At 62.4% G+C, this 10,895-nt stretch overlaps 3 protein-coding genes across 3 annotated transcripts in view; all 3 read left to right on the top strand.

Moving 5' to 3' along the window:
* The first annotated feature begins 1,971 nt into the window (after positions 1-1,971).
* UBTD1 (ubiquitin domain containing 1) lies at positions 1,972-3,615 on the top strand. The gene is made up of 3 exons (XM_010000064.1): positions 1,972-1,987; positions 2,776-3,003; positions 3,233-3,615. The coding sequence occupies exons 2-3, from the start codon at positions 2,829-2,831 to the stop codon at positions 3,613-3,615; spliced, it is 558 nt and encodes a 185-aa protein (XP_009998366.1). The 5' UTR covers positions 1,972-1,987; positions 2,776-2,828.
* A 1,744-nt stretch (positions 3,616-5,359) lies between these two features.
* Positions 5,360-7,670, top strand: ANKRD2 (ankyrin repeat domain 2 (stretch responsive muscle)). The gene is made up of 9 exons (XM_010000063.1): positions 5,360-5,425; positions 5,771-5,884; positions 5,967-6,086; positions 6,275-6,382; positions 6,545-6,643; positions 6,821-6,919; positions 7,058-7,156; positions 7,385-7,483; positions 7,566-7,670. Exons 1-9 carry the CDS (start codon positions 5,360-5,362, stop codon positions 7,668-7,670), a joined length of 909 nt encoding a protein of 302 aa, XP_009998365.1.
* A 772-nt stretch (positions 7,671-8,442) lies between these two features.
* HOGA1 (4-hydroxy-2-oxoglutarate aldolase 1) overlaps positions 8,443-10,895 on the top strand; it is a 4,334-nt gene continuing 1,881 nt past the window's right edge. Inside the window, exons 1-6 of the mRNA XM_010000145.1 lie at positions 8,443-8,671; positions 9,775-9,903; positions 9,980-10,107; positions 10,220-10,354; positions 10,524-10,620; positions 10,730-10,863. Of these exons, the coding sequence (XP_009998447.1) occupies positions 8,443-8,671; positions 9,775-9,903; positions 9,980-10,107; positions 10,220-10,354; positions 10,524-10,620; positions 10,730-10,863 (852 nt within the window). The remainder of the gene's footprint in view (positions 8,672-9,774; positions 9,904-9,979; positions 10,108-10,219; positions 10,355-10,523; positions 10,621-10,729; positions 10,864-10,895) is intronic.

Below are 10,895 nucleotides of genomic sequence, written 5' to 3'. Positions count from 1 at the left end.
AGAGAGGTTTCCCGTGGGATGGTGCCTGCCGGGTCCGCCTGTGCCTGTGAGGAGCCGTCCCCACCGTGTGCCGCCCGCTCCAAGGGCTCTTGCAGACTTGGGCTGGGTGATGTCCCCCCCAGAACTGCAGCCCCCCAGCCCTCTGTCCCACAGAGCAGCAGGTGCCTTCCTAGGGGTGCCAGCGATTCCAGGGTTCTGCAGCTGATGGTAAGCTCAGCTCAGCAGGACTCTGGGGCCGTTGCCTCACACCCTGGGGCTTTGGCAGAGGGATCAGAGCTGGATTTCTGGATCTGCGTGCTCCCTTCCTGTGCCAGGCAACCGTGGGCTGCAGACTCCCCGAATTGATCACCACTATTTGCTCCCAACTAAGCTCTCCTGGGATGGGTCTCAGTCCCCTCCTAGTGCTCCTGTGTCATCCACTTGCTTGCAGGATGTCCCTTCTCAGGGCTGTCCCTGGTGCAGGTGGCCAGGCTGTAGGTGTCCTGACCTGCAGTGAGGGAACACAGCCCCAGGCTGGCGAGTCCCAACACAGGAGGACCTGCGGGGGAGGGGTGCTTAGCCTGCCCCCCTCAGCTACCTCCCAGGCTGTGCCAGGTAACCCACCTGCCTGGCTGGCTCCCTCTGCAACCCCCTGCAGAGAGGCCCTGGTGGGACTCCCCACACCATGTGGTAGCATCGTCCCCAGGGTGTCCAGCCCACTACAGCAGGAGGAGCAGGGTATGTCAGCGGCATACAGCATCCTGGCCCTGCCTGGACCAGGAGGGACCTGCTGGTAGTGCTGGAAGGGATGTTGCGTGCCATCTGGCTGGCATCTCCTCTGGCTTCCAGGACCTGCTGGCTGGGCTGCTCGAGGCTCCAGCCAGGCAGGGAGTGAGCCCTGGGACAGGGGAGCCTCCAGAGTTCAGCCTCCTGCCTGGGGTCCCAAAATTGTGCAGAGCAGGGGGCTGAGCCACAGGCAGGGTGCTGCAGGCACAGGCCAGTGGGCAGGCTGCTGGCCAGATCCTGTTGGCTCGAGTCCGGGCACAGAGAGCAGCCAGACCTGTCCGGTGGTGCTGCTGCAGAGAGTTGCACAAGGGGCCAGGAATAGAGCAGCAGGAGGTGATTAGAGGCTGCAGGGCCCAACTGGGTGGCAGCAATAAATAGACAAGGCTTAAGCCCCTACCTACCTGGGCAAGGCTGTTGGGCACCTCTGCCCGCACAGAGCAGCCGCAGTCTGTCCTCAACTCACTGCCGTGGCCAGGCCCTGTGCCTTTGATCCTGCTGCCTCTCCTGGGCCACCCTCTTCCCTTTGCCATGAGTGGAGCTGGGGGAGTTGTGCCGGCTGGGAGTCCCAGTGTGCATGATGGTCCCTGCTGCAAGGATATATGTCCCAGTCTGGTGGATGCAGCAGCGTGGAGACGTGGTCCTGGCCGTGTCCTTCAGGCTGGCTGTGGGCACTGCTCTGCCACCGTCCCAGGGCAGGTGCCGCCTCTGACCTTGCTCTGTCCTGCGGTGCTGCAAATCCATCCGGCCCGACACCGTGACTGCTGAATCGGCAGCGCTGGCTGCAGCTGGCTGCCCTCACTCCTCTGGGGATGCGGGCAGAACGCTGCCCGTCAGGGATGCTCAGCATCCAGCCTGGGGGGAGCTGAGCTCCTACCCCCCATGGGGACCCCTGGGGTGGGTGCCACATGTTGTGTCCAATGCTGGGCAAGTGGGTGCTGTGCTGGCTCCAGTGGTCTTGGACAGGATGAGACGGAGCTGGTACAAAAAAGTCTGGTAGTGCCTTGTGTCATTGCACACTTGCCCAGGCAAAGCTGTCTGGACAAAGTGGCTCAACCCACAGCTGGCAGTGGTGGCTGTTCCCAGTGGCTGGGATTGTGGCATCTCCTTGCCTGGCAGGTTGCTGTGCAGGCACAGGCGTCCTTCCTGCCCTGCTGGGGCTCCTCATCCCCTATGTCCTGTCCCACAGGAAGGGTGCCGGCTGGCCACCCCAGGGAGAGGGTTGGCAGGAAAGAGCTGTTGTCACTCATTGTCCCCAGCTCAGCTGGGAGTGACAACAGCTTCTTCCTGCCCTACACTTCCTGCCCAGCCGTGGGGCCAATGGGATGAGGCTGTTCCCACGGGGCTGCAGCCTGGTGTGGGACTGGCATGGGGGTGGCCCAGACCCCTGCCCAGTGTTGGCTGCTGTGGTTCCCCGGGGACATAGTTGGGAGCTGTTCCATGGAGAGCCAGCTCAGTTTGGCCCATTGTCAGGGCTGCTCTGGGCTGGAAGCCTCCCCACCCCAGCAGTGCCCTCTGCCCCTCTTGATGCCCTGGATACTGTGTTCCTGCTGTTTTGCTTGCAGCTGATCCCTGCCATCCTGGGGTGGGCAGAGAGGGTGGTGAAATCCTGCCCACCCCCCCAGCAGGGCTGCAGCTCAGCCCCCGTAATCCCTTTCCCACTCCGAGTCCTCAGCTTATTTCCTGGCTAATTCCCCAAGCTATAAATACTGCTCTGCCTCAGAGGGCCCCGTGGCCACCCTGTGGGGCAGGAACTGGTTTTGCCCAGCATGAGGGCAAGAGCCCTTTTACCTCCTGGGTTCAAAGGATGTCACTTGGTGTTGGGGGCAGCTGCTATGGGGCCAGTGGGACCTTGGGCAGTTCTAGCTTTAGCAGAGCTCATCTTGGTTGTATTGGGAACTGCTCTGTGCAGGGCATGGTGGTCCCTTGGAACCAAGGGGTCCCCAAGAACCTGTGGGGTTGGGAAAGTGAGGGTATCAGGACCCCTTGGCTGAGCATTCCCCCCTTTCCCAGGCCGCAATGAGCCTCTGAAGAAGGAGCGTCCCAAGTGGAAGAGTGACTATCCCATGACAGATGGGCAGCTGCGCAGCAAGCGGGATGAGTTTTGGGACACAGCACCCGCCTTTGAGGGGCGCAAGGAGATCTGGGATGCCCTGAAGGCAGCTTCCTACGCCGTGGAGGCCAATGACCACAGCCTGGCCCAAGCCATCCTTGACGGAGCCAGCATCACCCTGCCCCATGGTGAGGGACGGCACCGGGAGTGCAGCTGGGGTGGGTGCTGAGTGCCCCATATCTGGGGTTGTGGGGGTGCCAGGCTGGAGAGGAGAAGGGTTCCCAGCTGTCATCCACATGGCTCAGCCCAACCACGGAGGGCAGGGCAGGCTTTGCCTCGCTGCCTGGGGTGGCCCTGTCCCCATTTGGGTGGTCCATAAGGGTGCCCACCCACAGCATCTCACCCTGCCCTTCCCAGGGTCCCTGACGGAGTGCTATGATGAGCTGGGCAACCGGTACCAGCTGCCTGTCTACTGCCTGGCACCTCCCGTCAACCTGATCCTGGAGCGGAGCGAAGAGGAGGCAGAGCCGGCCGAGCCCCTGCCCAGCAGCCGCCGGGAGTTCGGCCTCAAGGTGCGTCTCTCCACGGGCAAGGACCTGCGGCTCAGCGCCAGCATGGGCGACACCATTGGGCAGCTGAAGAAGCAGCTGCAGGCGCAGGAGGGCATTGACCTGGCCTGGCAGCGCTGGTTCTTCTCGGGCAAGCTGCTCACTGACCGCATGCGGCTGCAGGAGACCAAGATCCAGAAGGATTTTGTTGTGCAAGTGATTGTCAACCAGCCCCTACCGCCCAGGAACTGAACCACCCCCACACTGGCTGTGGGGAGAGGAGGGGTGGGGGGGAGGCAGTGGCACCTCTGGGGATGCCCTGTGCCACATCACAGCCCTGCTAGAGCTGGGGCAGCCCCTGTTCCCCCCCGGGGCTGCCCCCCATCCGGGTGATGCTCCAGGAAGGTCTGCATGGGGCAGTGCTGCCATGATGGCCCCGCTCGACTGAGGACATGGGCTGAGTGCTGGATTTGCAGCAGGAGGTTTGAGACCAAAGTCTCTGGGGTGGTCAGCATGGCCAGGGCCCCACTGCTGGGCTGTGCCGGCAGGGAGAGATCGTGACCTACTGGGCTCTGGATGTCCCTGGCCAGGAGGCCATGGGGTGCTGGGCTGGGTGGAGAAGTCTCCCCCCTGTACATAGTCTGTATTTATCAATAAAGAATTTTAATCCTTCCTGGGGCAGGCTTGGGGGGCTGTCATCTGCAGCCACAGCAGGTCCCTCTGCCTGTTCTACATCTGCTCCCATGTTACAGTGGGCACAGGGTGGCTGAGAAAACCTGAGTGCCCTAGAATTGCTCCCCCAGTGCCATCTTAACTGTCCCTCCAGCCCTGCCTCTTTGCTGGCCTGAACCCTTCAACAGCTGTGCTGGCATTGTCCCATTGCCATTCTGACTGCTTGCTGATGTGGAGCCACTATGTCCCCGTCACAGTGCTTCCCTTTGGAGTCTGTGCCTTCCCTGAGGGCCAGACAGGATTGTCCATGGAGCAGGACAGTTTGCAGACCACCTTTGTGGCCACCATTGCCTGTCCTGGTGAACAGGGTGCGTTCTGTGGAACTCATGGAACAGGGCACTCAAAGCTGGCCATGAAGGTGACAGTGACGTGTCCCCATCTGTCCTTCCCCCAGATTCTGTGCTGGGAGCCCAGCGCATTAACTGTTCCAGCACAGTGCAGCACTGTCCTCATCTTACAAAGGGGGAGAGCAAAGCCCAAGGGGGCTGCACAATGTCCCTGCTGCCAGGAATAGCTACTGACTTTGGCCACTGACCCCACGTGAGGCTGGTCCTGCTGCCAGGCTGCCTGTGCATGGTAGGGGAGGCCAGGCAGCTGCCGGGACCCTGGCAGGGCTGCTTGGGACGCTCTACACCTGAGATCATCCTCCAAAGCTGTGTGGAGGGGCCACAGTTCCTTGCAACACGTGCTTCATGCTGCTGGATGAGACATCTGAGGGAGCCCATTGCCTCCCTTTGGGGTGGGCAGCAACACCCCTCCCTAGGCGCTAGGGACCATTGAGTAGCGTCCATGGATGCTGCAGCCTCTGGTTGCATGGGGATGGGGTTTTAGGAGCCATGGGGAGCATCCTGGCTGCTCAAGGGTGGGAGGCACAGGACCCACTGCACCAGGCTGGTTCACATCCCCTTTCTGCCGACCTGGCTGCTGTGGGCTGTGCACACAGCAGCTCCCCACACCCAACGTGGGGGTCCGAGGCAGCATGGGGGGTGGAATGGTGGGTCTCTTTAAGAGGCTGTGGGGCCAAGGAGGTGAGCCAGGGCCACCAGAAAGCGGGAGGGTGAGCTCATGGCAAAGCTGCCCCAGTCATGTGGAGCAGCCACAGCTGTTGGTGCCCTTGGGCTGCGGGACGGAGGGGCCGGCAGCATAAAGCCCCACGGCCAGCGGAGCCGCCGGCAGCACCGGGAGTCTGGACCGGGAGCTCCCTGCCCGTGGTGGTGAGGAGGAGAGGCCACATCCTGCACGGGGCTGTGAACCACAGGCAAACATGGAGCTGGATGTCCAAAAGGCCAAGGAGCTCATTGAGCAGAAGCTGGCGGAGGAAGAAGAGAAGGTGGGCCCATAGGGCAGGGGGTTGTGGCGGGACCTGCTGTGTGCTGTGCTCATCCTTAGTGTCCGGGTGCAAGGCAGCTGGCACTGACCCTGCCATCCTGGGGATGAAGCAAGGTGGCCACGGGCTCTCAGGGGCATCAGGTTGCCAACTCAGGAGCTCTTGCAGAGCAGCAGGCAAGTGCCCAGCTTGCTGAGCAGGGCAAGCAGGGAAGTGCAAGCCTGAGGGCTGACAGGCATCCCAGGAACCTCAGGGTGGGCTGTGAACTGTGCCCAGAGTCACCTTCACCAGGGGGCTGGGGATGGAGGTGGTGGGGCTGAGACCATGCAGCCCGCTGTGCCCGTGCAGCTTCTCCAAGGGGATGGTGTGCGGGAGCCACTGGCCGTGGAGCGGATGAGCACACCCGAGCTGGAGGAGGAGAAACGCTGCGGCCCCAGGAACCGGGGCCTCGAGGCTGTCAAGGTGAGACGGTGTCAGGTGTGGGGGGAGCTGGGGGATGGCTGAGCACAGAAAAGGCGAATGGGGTGCTACGTCTGCCCCCCAGGGCCAGGAGCGGGTGCGGAAGAGCTCGGTGGACCTGCGGCGGGAGATCATCGACGTGGGGAGCATCCAGCACCTCATCGAGCTCCGCAAGCAGCGCCGGCAGCGCCAGCCCCTGGAGATCGTATGTCCGGGGAGTCCTGGGATGTGGGAGGGGGGCTGCCGAGACACGTCCTGTAGACCCCGCAGACCAGCCCCTGGGTCACCCCGCCAGCTGGGGACCTGCCTTGGAAGCAGGGCTGGGGACTCCCCACGTTGTTCCCTCTCCCGCACCCCTGCAATGCCTCAGCCCTGAGCCCATCTCACTGCCAGGAGGGTCCCGTGGAGCCAGAGACCTTTCTGAGAGCTGCTGTCCAGGGAAAGATGCATGTCATTGAGAAGTTTCTGGCAGAAGGTGGCAACCCCAACACAAGTGACGAGGTAGTGCCTCCCACAGCTGGTGGCTGTCCCCTGCCTGTGCCCTGCGTGTGCCCTGCGTGCCTGCTGGCAGGGGCTGGGATCCCTGGGATGCAGCTTGGGGTACATCTGGGGTGGCACGGGGGGAGTGGACCCAGCCACCAACGTGGTGACTCATCCTCTCAGTTCCACCGCACAGCCCTTCACCGCTCCTCGCTGGAGGGACACATGGACATCCTACAGAAGCTTCTGGACAGTGGGGCCACTGTTGACTTCAGGGACCGGGTGAGGTCACGGAGCAGCTGCAGGATCAGGGTCTCTGCAGTGGGCCAGAACTGCCCCACTGCTGAGGTGGTCACGGGCAGGGCTCTGTCGGGTCAGCCCAGGCATGGGGACCAGCTGGGGCAGGGGACAGCCATGGGGTGGTGGTGACCCTTGTCAATGACGTGGCTCTGCACCCAGCTGGACTGCACTGCTGTGCATTGGGCCTGCCGAGGTGGGCACCTGGATGCTGTCAAGCTGCTGCAGGACCGTGGAGCAGACCTCAACGTGAAAGACAAGGTGTGTGGGGCACTGTCCTGGGGGCATGGGGCTGTGCTGATGGCATGGACATACCCTGGGGGGCCAGGGTTGGCTTTGTGTTAAGCTAGCAGTGGTAGGTGCTGATGTCCTCTGGTGTCCATCTCCTTCCCGCTCAAGCTGCTCAGCACCCCCCTCCATGTGGCCACCAGGACTGGGCACCTTGACATTGTGGAGTACCTCATCCACTGTGGGGTGGACATCAACTCCCCAGACAGGGTGAGTGCTGCAGCTGCACAACCAGTGCCTGGGGGGCAACACTGATCCCCCCTCCCTTGGGTGACCTCTGCAGAGGCTCCCAGCATCTGACCTAGGGTGCTGGCACTGTCCCCCTTGTGTCCATGGGGAGGTGGGTGTGTGGGGAGCTGGGAAGCAATGCTGGGGACAGGTCGGGGGTGCCTCTCCCTGGAGCTGCACCATGATCCCCAGCCAGCCTGTCTCTCGCAGGAAGGTGACACGGCACTGCACGATGCCACACGGCTCAGCCGCTACAAGATCATCAAGTTGCTGATCCTGCACGGAGCTGACATGATGGCCAAGAACCAGGTCAGTGGCAGGGACAGCACTGGGGCCATTTGCTGCCCCACCATGTTATGCTACCCCAGCCTCTCTCTGCTTGATCCTGTAGGCTGGCAAGACCCCAACGGATCTGGTGCAGCAGTGGCAGGTGGACACACGCCAGGCACTAGAGACCAAGGAGCAGCCACAGGTGGAGATGGAGGTCCCTGCATGACAGCCCTGGGCAGAGACCCAGGACCAAGCTCAGTTCCAAGGAGCAGGATCCAGCCAAGACTTGTCCATGTCAATAAAAGCCAGCAATGAGCAGCGTTTGGCTCCAGGGAGCTGTGGTGCTGGGAAGTCTGCACCAGGGCAATGGGGCTGGGCAGGCTGGGTTTCTGGGGAGCTGAGTTATCTGAAGGAGCTGGGTTACCCAGCAGCACAGATGTGCCCTGCCTCCTAGTACAGGGACTTGAACGGTGGTGACACAATGGGACCAGGATACCAGTGGTTCAAGGGCAGAACTCCTCATTGTGGGAAGCCCTTGTTGCTTGCAGTGCTTCAAAGTCTCCCCTGGGCAAGTTCAGGGAGGAAGACTACTTCAAAGGCAGCTCAGCCTGGATCCACACTGTGCTGGAGGCTCAGGTTATGCCAGGGAGCAGCCGTGCCCCTGCTGGGTAGCCACTCTGCAAGGCTGGATGGCAGCTTGTTCTCCTGCCTTCCCTGCTGGAGCCACTCCCCAGGGCAACGCCACTGCCCCTTTGCAGAATGGGTCACTTCTACCAAGCGCAGCAGCAAACCAAGAGAAAGCACAGCTGGGGCTCACCCAGAGGGTTGCTGAGCCCCTATGTCCAGCTCCTGGAGGGGCAGAGACCATCCTGAGCTCACCCACTGCCACCCCCCATGTCACCTGACCAGCTGGGCTGTGGGCCTCTCACGTGCCCTGTCAATCATTGACAGCCCCTCAGCAGGGCAGGTGGCACGACCAGCAGCAGCTCCCGTCCTCCATGGCACTCAGCACCCGCTTTGTTTCACCTCTCCGGCCCACCCTGGCAGCTCTGCACTGGGCAGCACCCAGGCAGCACCGGGGGCTCAGCACCCTCCCAGCATCAAGGGACACACTTGACCTCGGGGGTATCTTCCCGCCCCTTGCAACCCCCTTCTCACCCATGCAAGAGGTGGACTATGCCCGACTGGAAGGGAACCTGCACCACTACGCCAGCATCCCCTTCCGAGGTAAGTGCTGCCTGCTGCCCCTCTCCATGCAGGCTCCTGCCAGATCCCTGCCTACTGCAAGGGCTGTGTGGCAGCGTGCAGGCAGCCTGCCACATTCCCAAGGGTGCTCAGCCTCCAGCTGGACTTTGGTCCAGGACTGGCAGCCCCTCTGGTGACCCACCTGGGGCCCTTTGCGCTGCAAGTGCCCAGGCAGCCCAGGCACAAGCATTTGTCCTTGCACACCCCCACCACACTCTGGTGCATGCTTGCATATACACTCCACACATGTGCAAGCTTGCACACATCCTCTACATGTAGCTGCAGGCTTTAACCTACCCTTCTGCACCACCCGTGCACACTCACACGGATTCAGTGCCATGGGATGCAATCTGTTGATTGCTCAGAATAGATGGATGGAAGGAGAGTGGCTGCAGGAAGCGTCTGTGGATCATGGGGATGTGTCCTGGGGTCTCCCCTCTCCTGTCCAGGCTGTGACTCCAGCACTGCAGGGAAGAGGACAGGAGAGGACACGCTGTGGGCTGCAGAGCTCTCTGTCTGGGTGCCCAGGGGCAAGGAAAGGAGAAAGGCTGGTGGGGATATCCCAACCTCCTGGCATCCTGGAGCTTAGGATGCTGCAGCAGAGCTTGGCAGCCTATACTCGTGGTGCTGAGAGGGTCCCAAGGAAGGGGTCTGTGTGCCCTGGCAAGGGACAGGGTGGCACAGCCTGGCTGTGGGCACCAGGAAATGCCTTGCTAGCAGTGCTGTGTGGGGCAGTTTCTGAGGATGGAGGGTTGCAGCTGGTGTGCTTGGATCACAGGGTGTGTTGCATAGCACACATGAGGGTGTTTGGGTAAAGGACGGCACTGCTGGTTCTCACTGCAGTGCAGGTGGGCACTGCCATCTGGGGGCATATACCCACCTGTGCCTTTTGTGGGGGAGCCCAGGGCTTTGCAGGGCACCTACAGGAGCCTCCTGGCCCAAGGGGACTGCTGTATGCGGGTGTAGGGCTGTTCTGGGTTCCTGGTCCCCACCAGAGGGTGGGGTGTGGAGAGGGTAGGGATGGCCACCTTGTGGGCACTGTGCTCCTATGCCCAAGCCCTGCCCTCCCCACGCTTGCATTTCAGGACTGGTAGTGCTGGGCTCCAATGGGGAATACCCCTACCTGGCACCCCAGGAGCAGCTGGAGGTGGTGAGCTGCGTGCGCCAGGCTTTGCCCAGGGACCGCCTGCTGCTGGCCGGATCAGGCTGTGAATGTGAGTGCCCGCACGGGCAGTGCTGGGGCCATATGTGTCCCCCTGGGCATCACTCACTCCTCTGCCTCCTCCCTAGCCACCCAGGCCACCATCAAGCTGACGGTCAGCATGGCAGAGGCAGGGGCTGACGTGGCACTGGTGGTGACGCCCTGCTACTACAAAGGGGCCATGACCAGCAGTGCCCTGGTCCAGCACTACACGGAGGTGAGCCATGCCCGGTGCTTGCCAGCAGCCTAGCTGAGGCAGCGGGGTGGGCAGCGCACCCCACACATCTCCAACCCACTCTAGCTGCTGAGCTCTGCCTGGCTGCCCACAGGTCGCCGATGCATCCCCCATCCCCGTGGTGCTCTACAGCGTCCCTGCCAACACTGGCCTGGAGCTGCCCCTGGAGGCTGTCCTCACCCTGGCTCAGCACCCCAACATTGTCGGGATCAAGGACAGCGGTGGGGACGTGAGTGGGGCAAAGCTTTCCCAGGCCTGACTGCCACCAAACCTGGCCTAGAGCTGGGAATGGGGAGATGGGACTTGCAGCACTTCCCCAGGACCCAGGGATGCCACACAATCCCCATGGAGGGAGACAGGGTGATGCCTGCCCTGGGGCACAGCATGTTTCTCCCCAGATCACTCGCATGGGGTTGATGGTCCACAAGACGAAGCAGGAGGACTTCCAGGTGCTGGCAGGGTCAGCTGGCTTCCTGCTGGCAAGCTATGCCCTGGGTAAGTGCCTTGGCTTGGCAGCCAAGGAGGGGGAGTCAGGAGAGGGGCAGTGGTGCCTGGGAGGGGCTGGTGTGCTGAGCTGGCCGCCAATGTGTCCTGGTATCCATAGGTGCCTCTGGGGGGATCTGTGCCCTTGCCAATGTCCTGGGGGCCCCGCTGTGCCAGCTGGACCGTCTGTGCCGTGAGGGCCAGTGGCAGGAGGCCCGTGACCTGCAGCACCGGCTCATCGAGCCCAACGCAGCGGTGAGTGGGCAGCAACACCAGGATGCTGCGGG

This window comes from Chaetura pelagica, unplaced genomic scaffold, assembly GCF_000747805.2.
Source record: "Chaetura pelagica isolate M959 unplaced genomic scaffold, ChaPel_1.0 scaffold436, whole genome shotgun sequence".
In the NCBI taxonomy this organism is placed as follows: domain Eukaryota; kingdom Metazoa; phylum Chordata; class Aves; order Apodiformes; family Apodidae; genus Chaetura; species Chaetura pelagica.
Note: the sequence above shows the minus strand (reverse complement) of the source record. Positions and strands in the feature narration are given on the sequence as shown.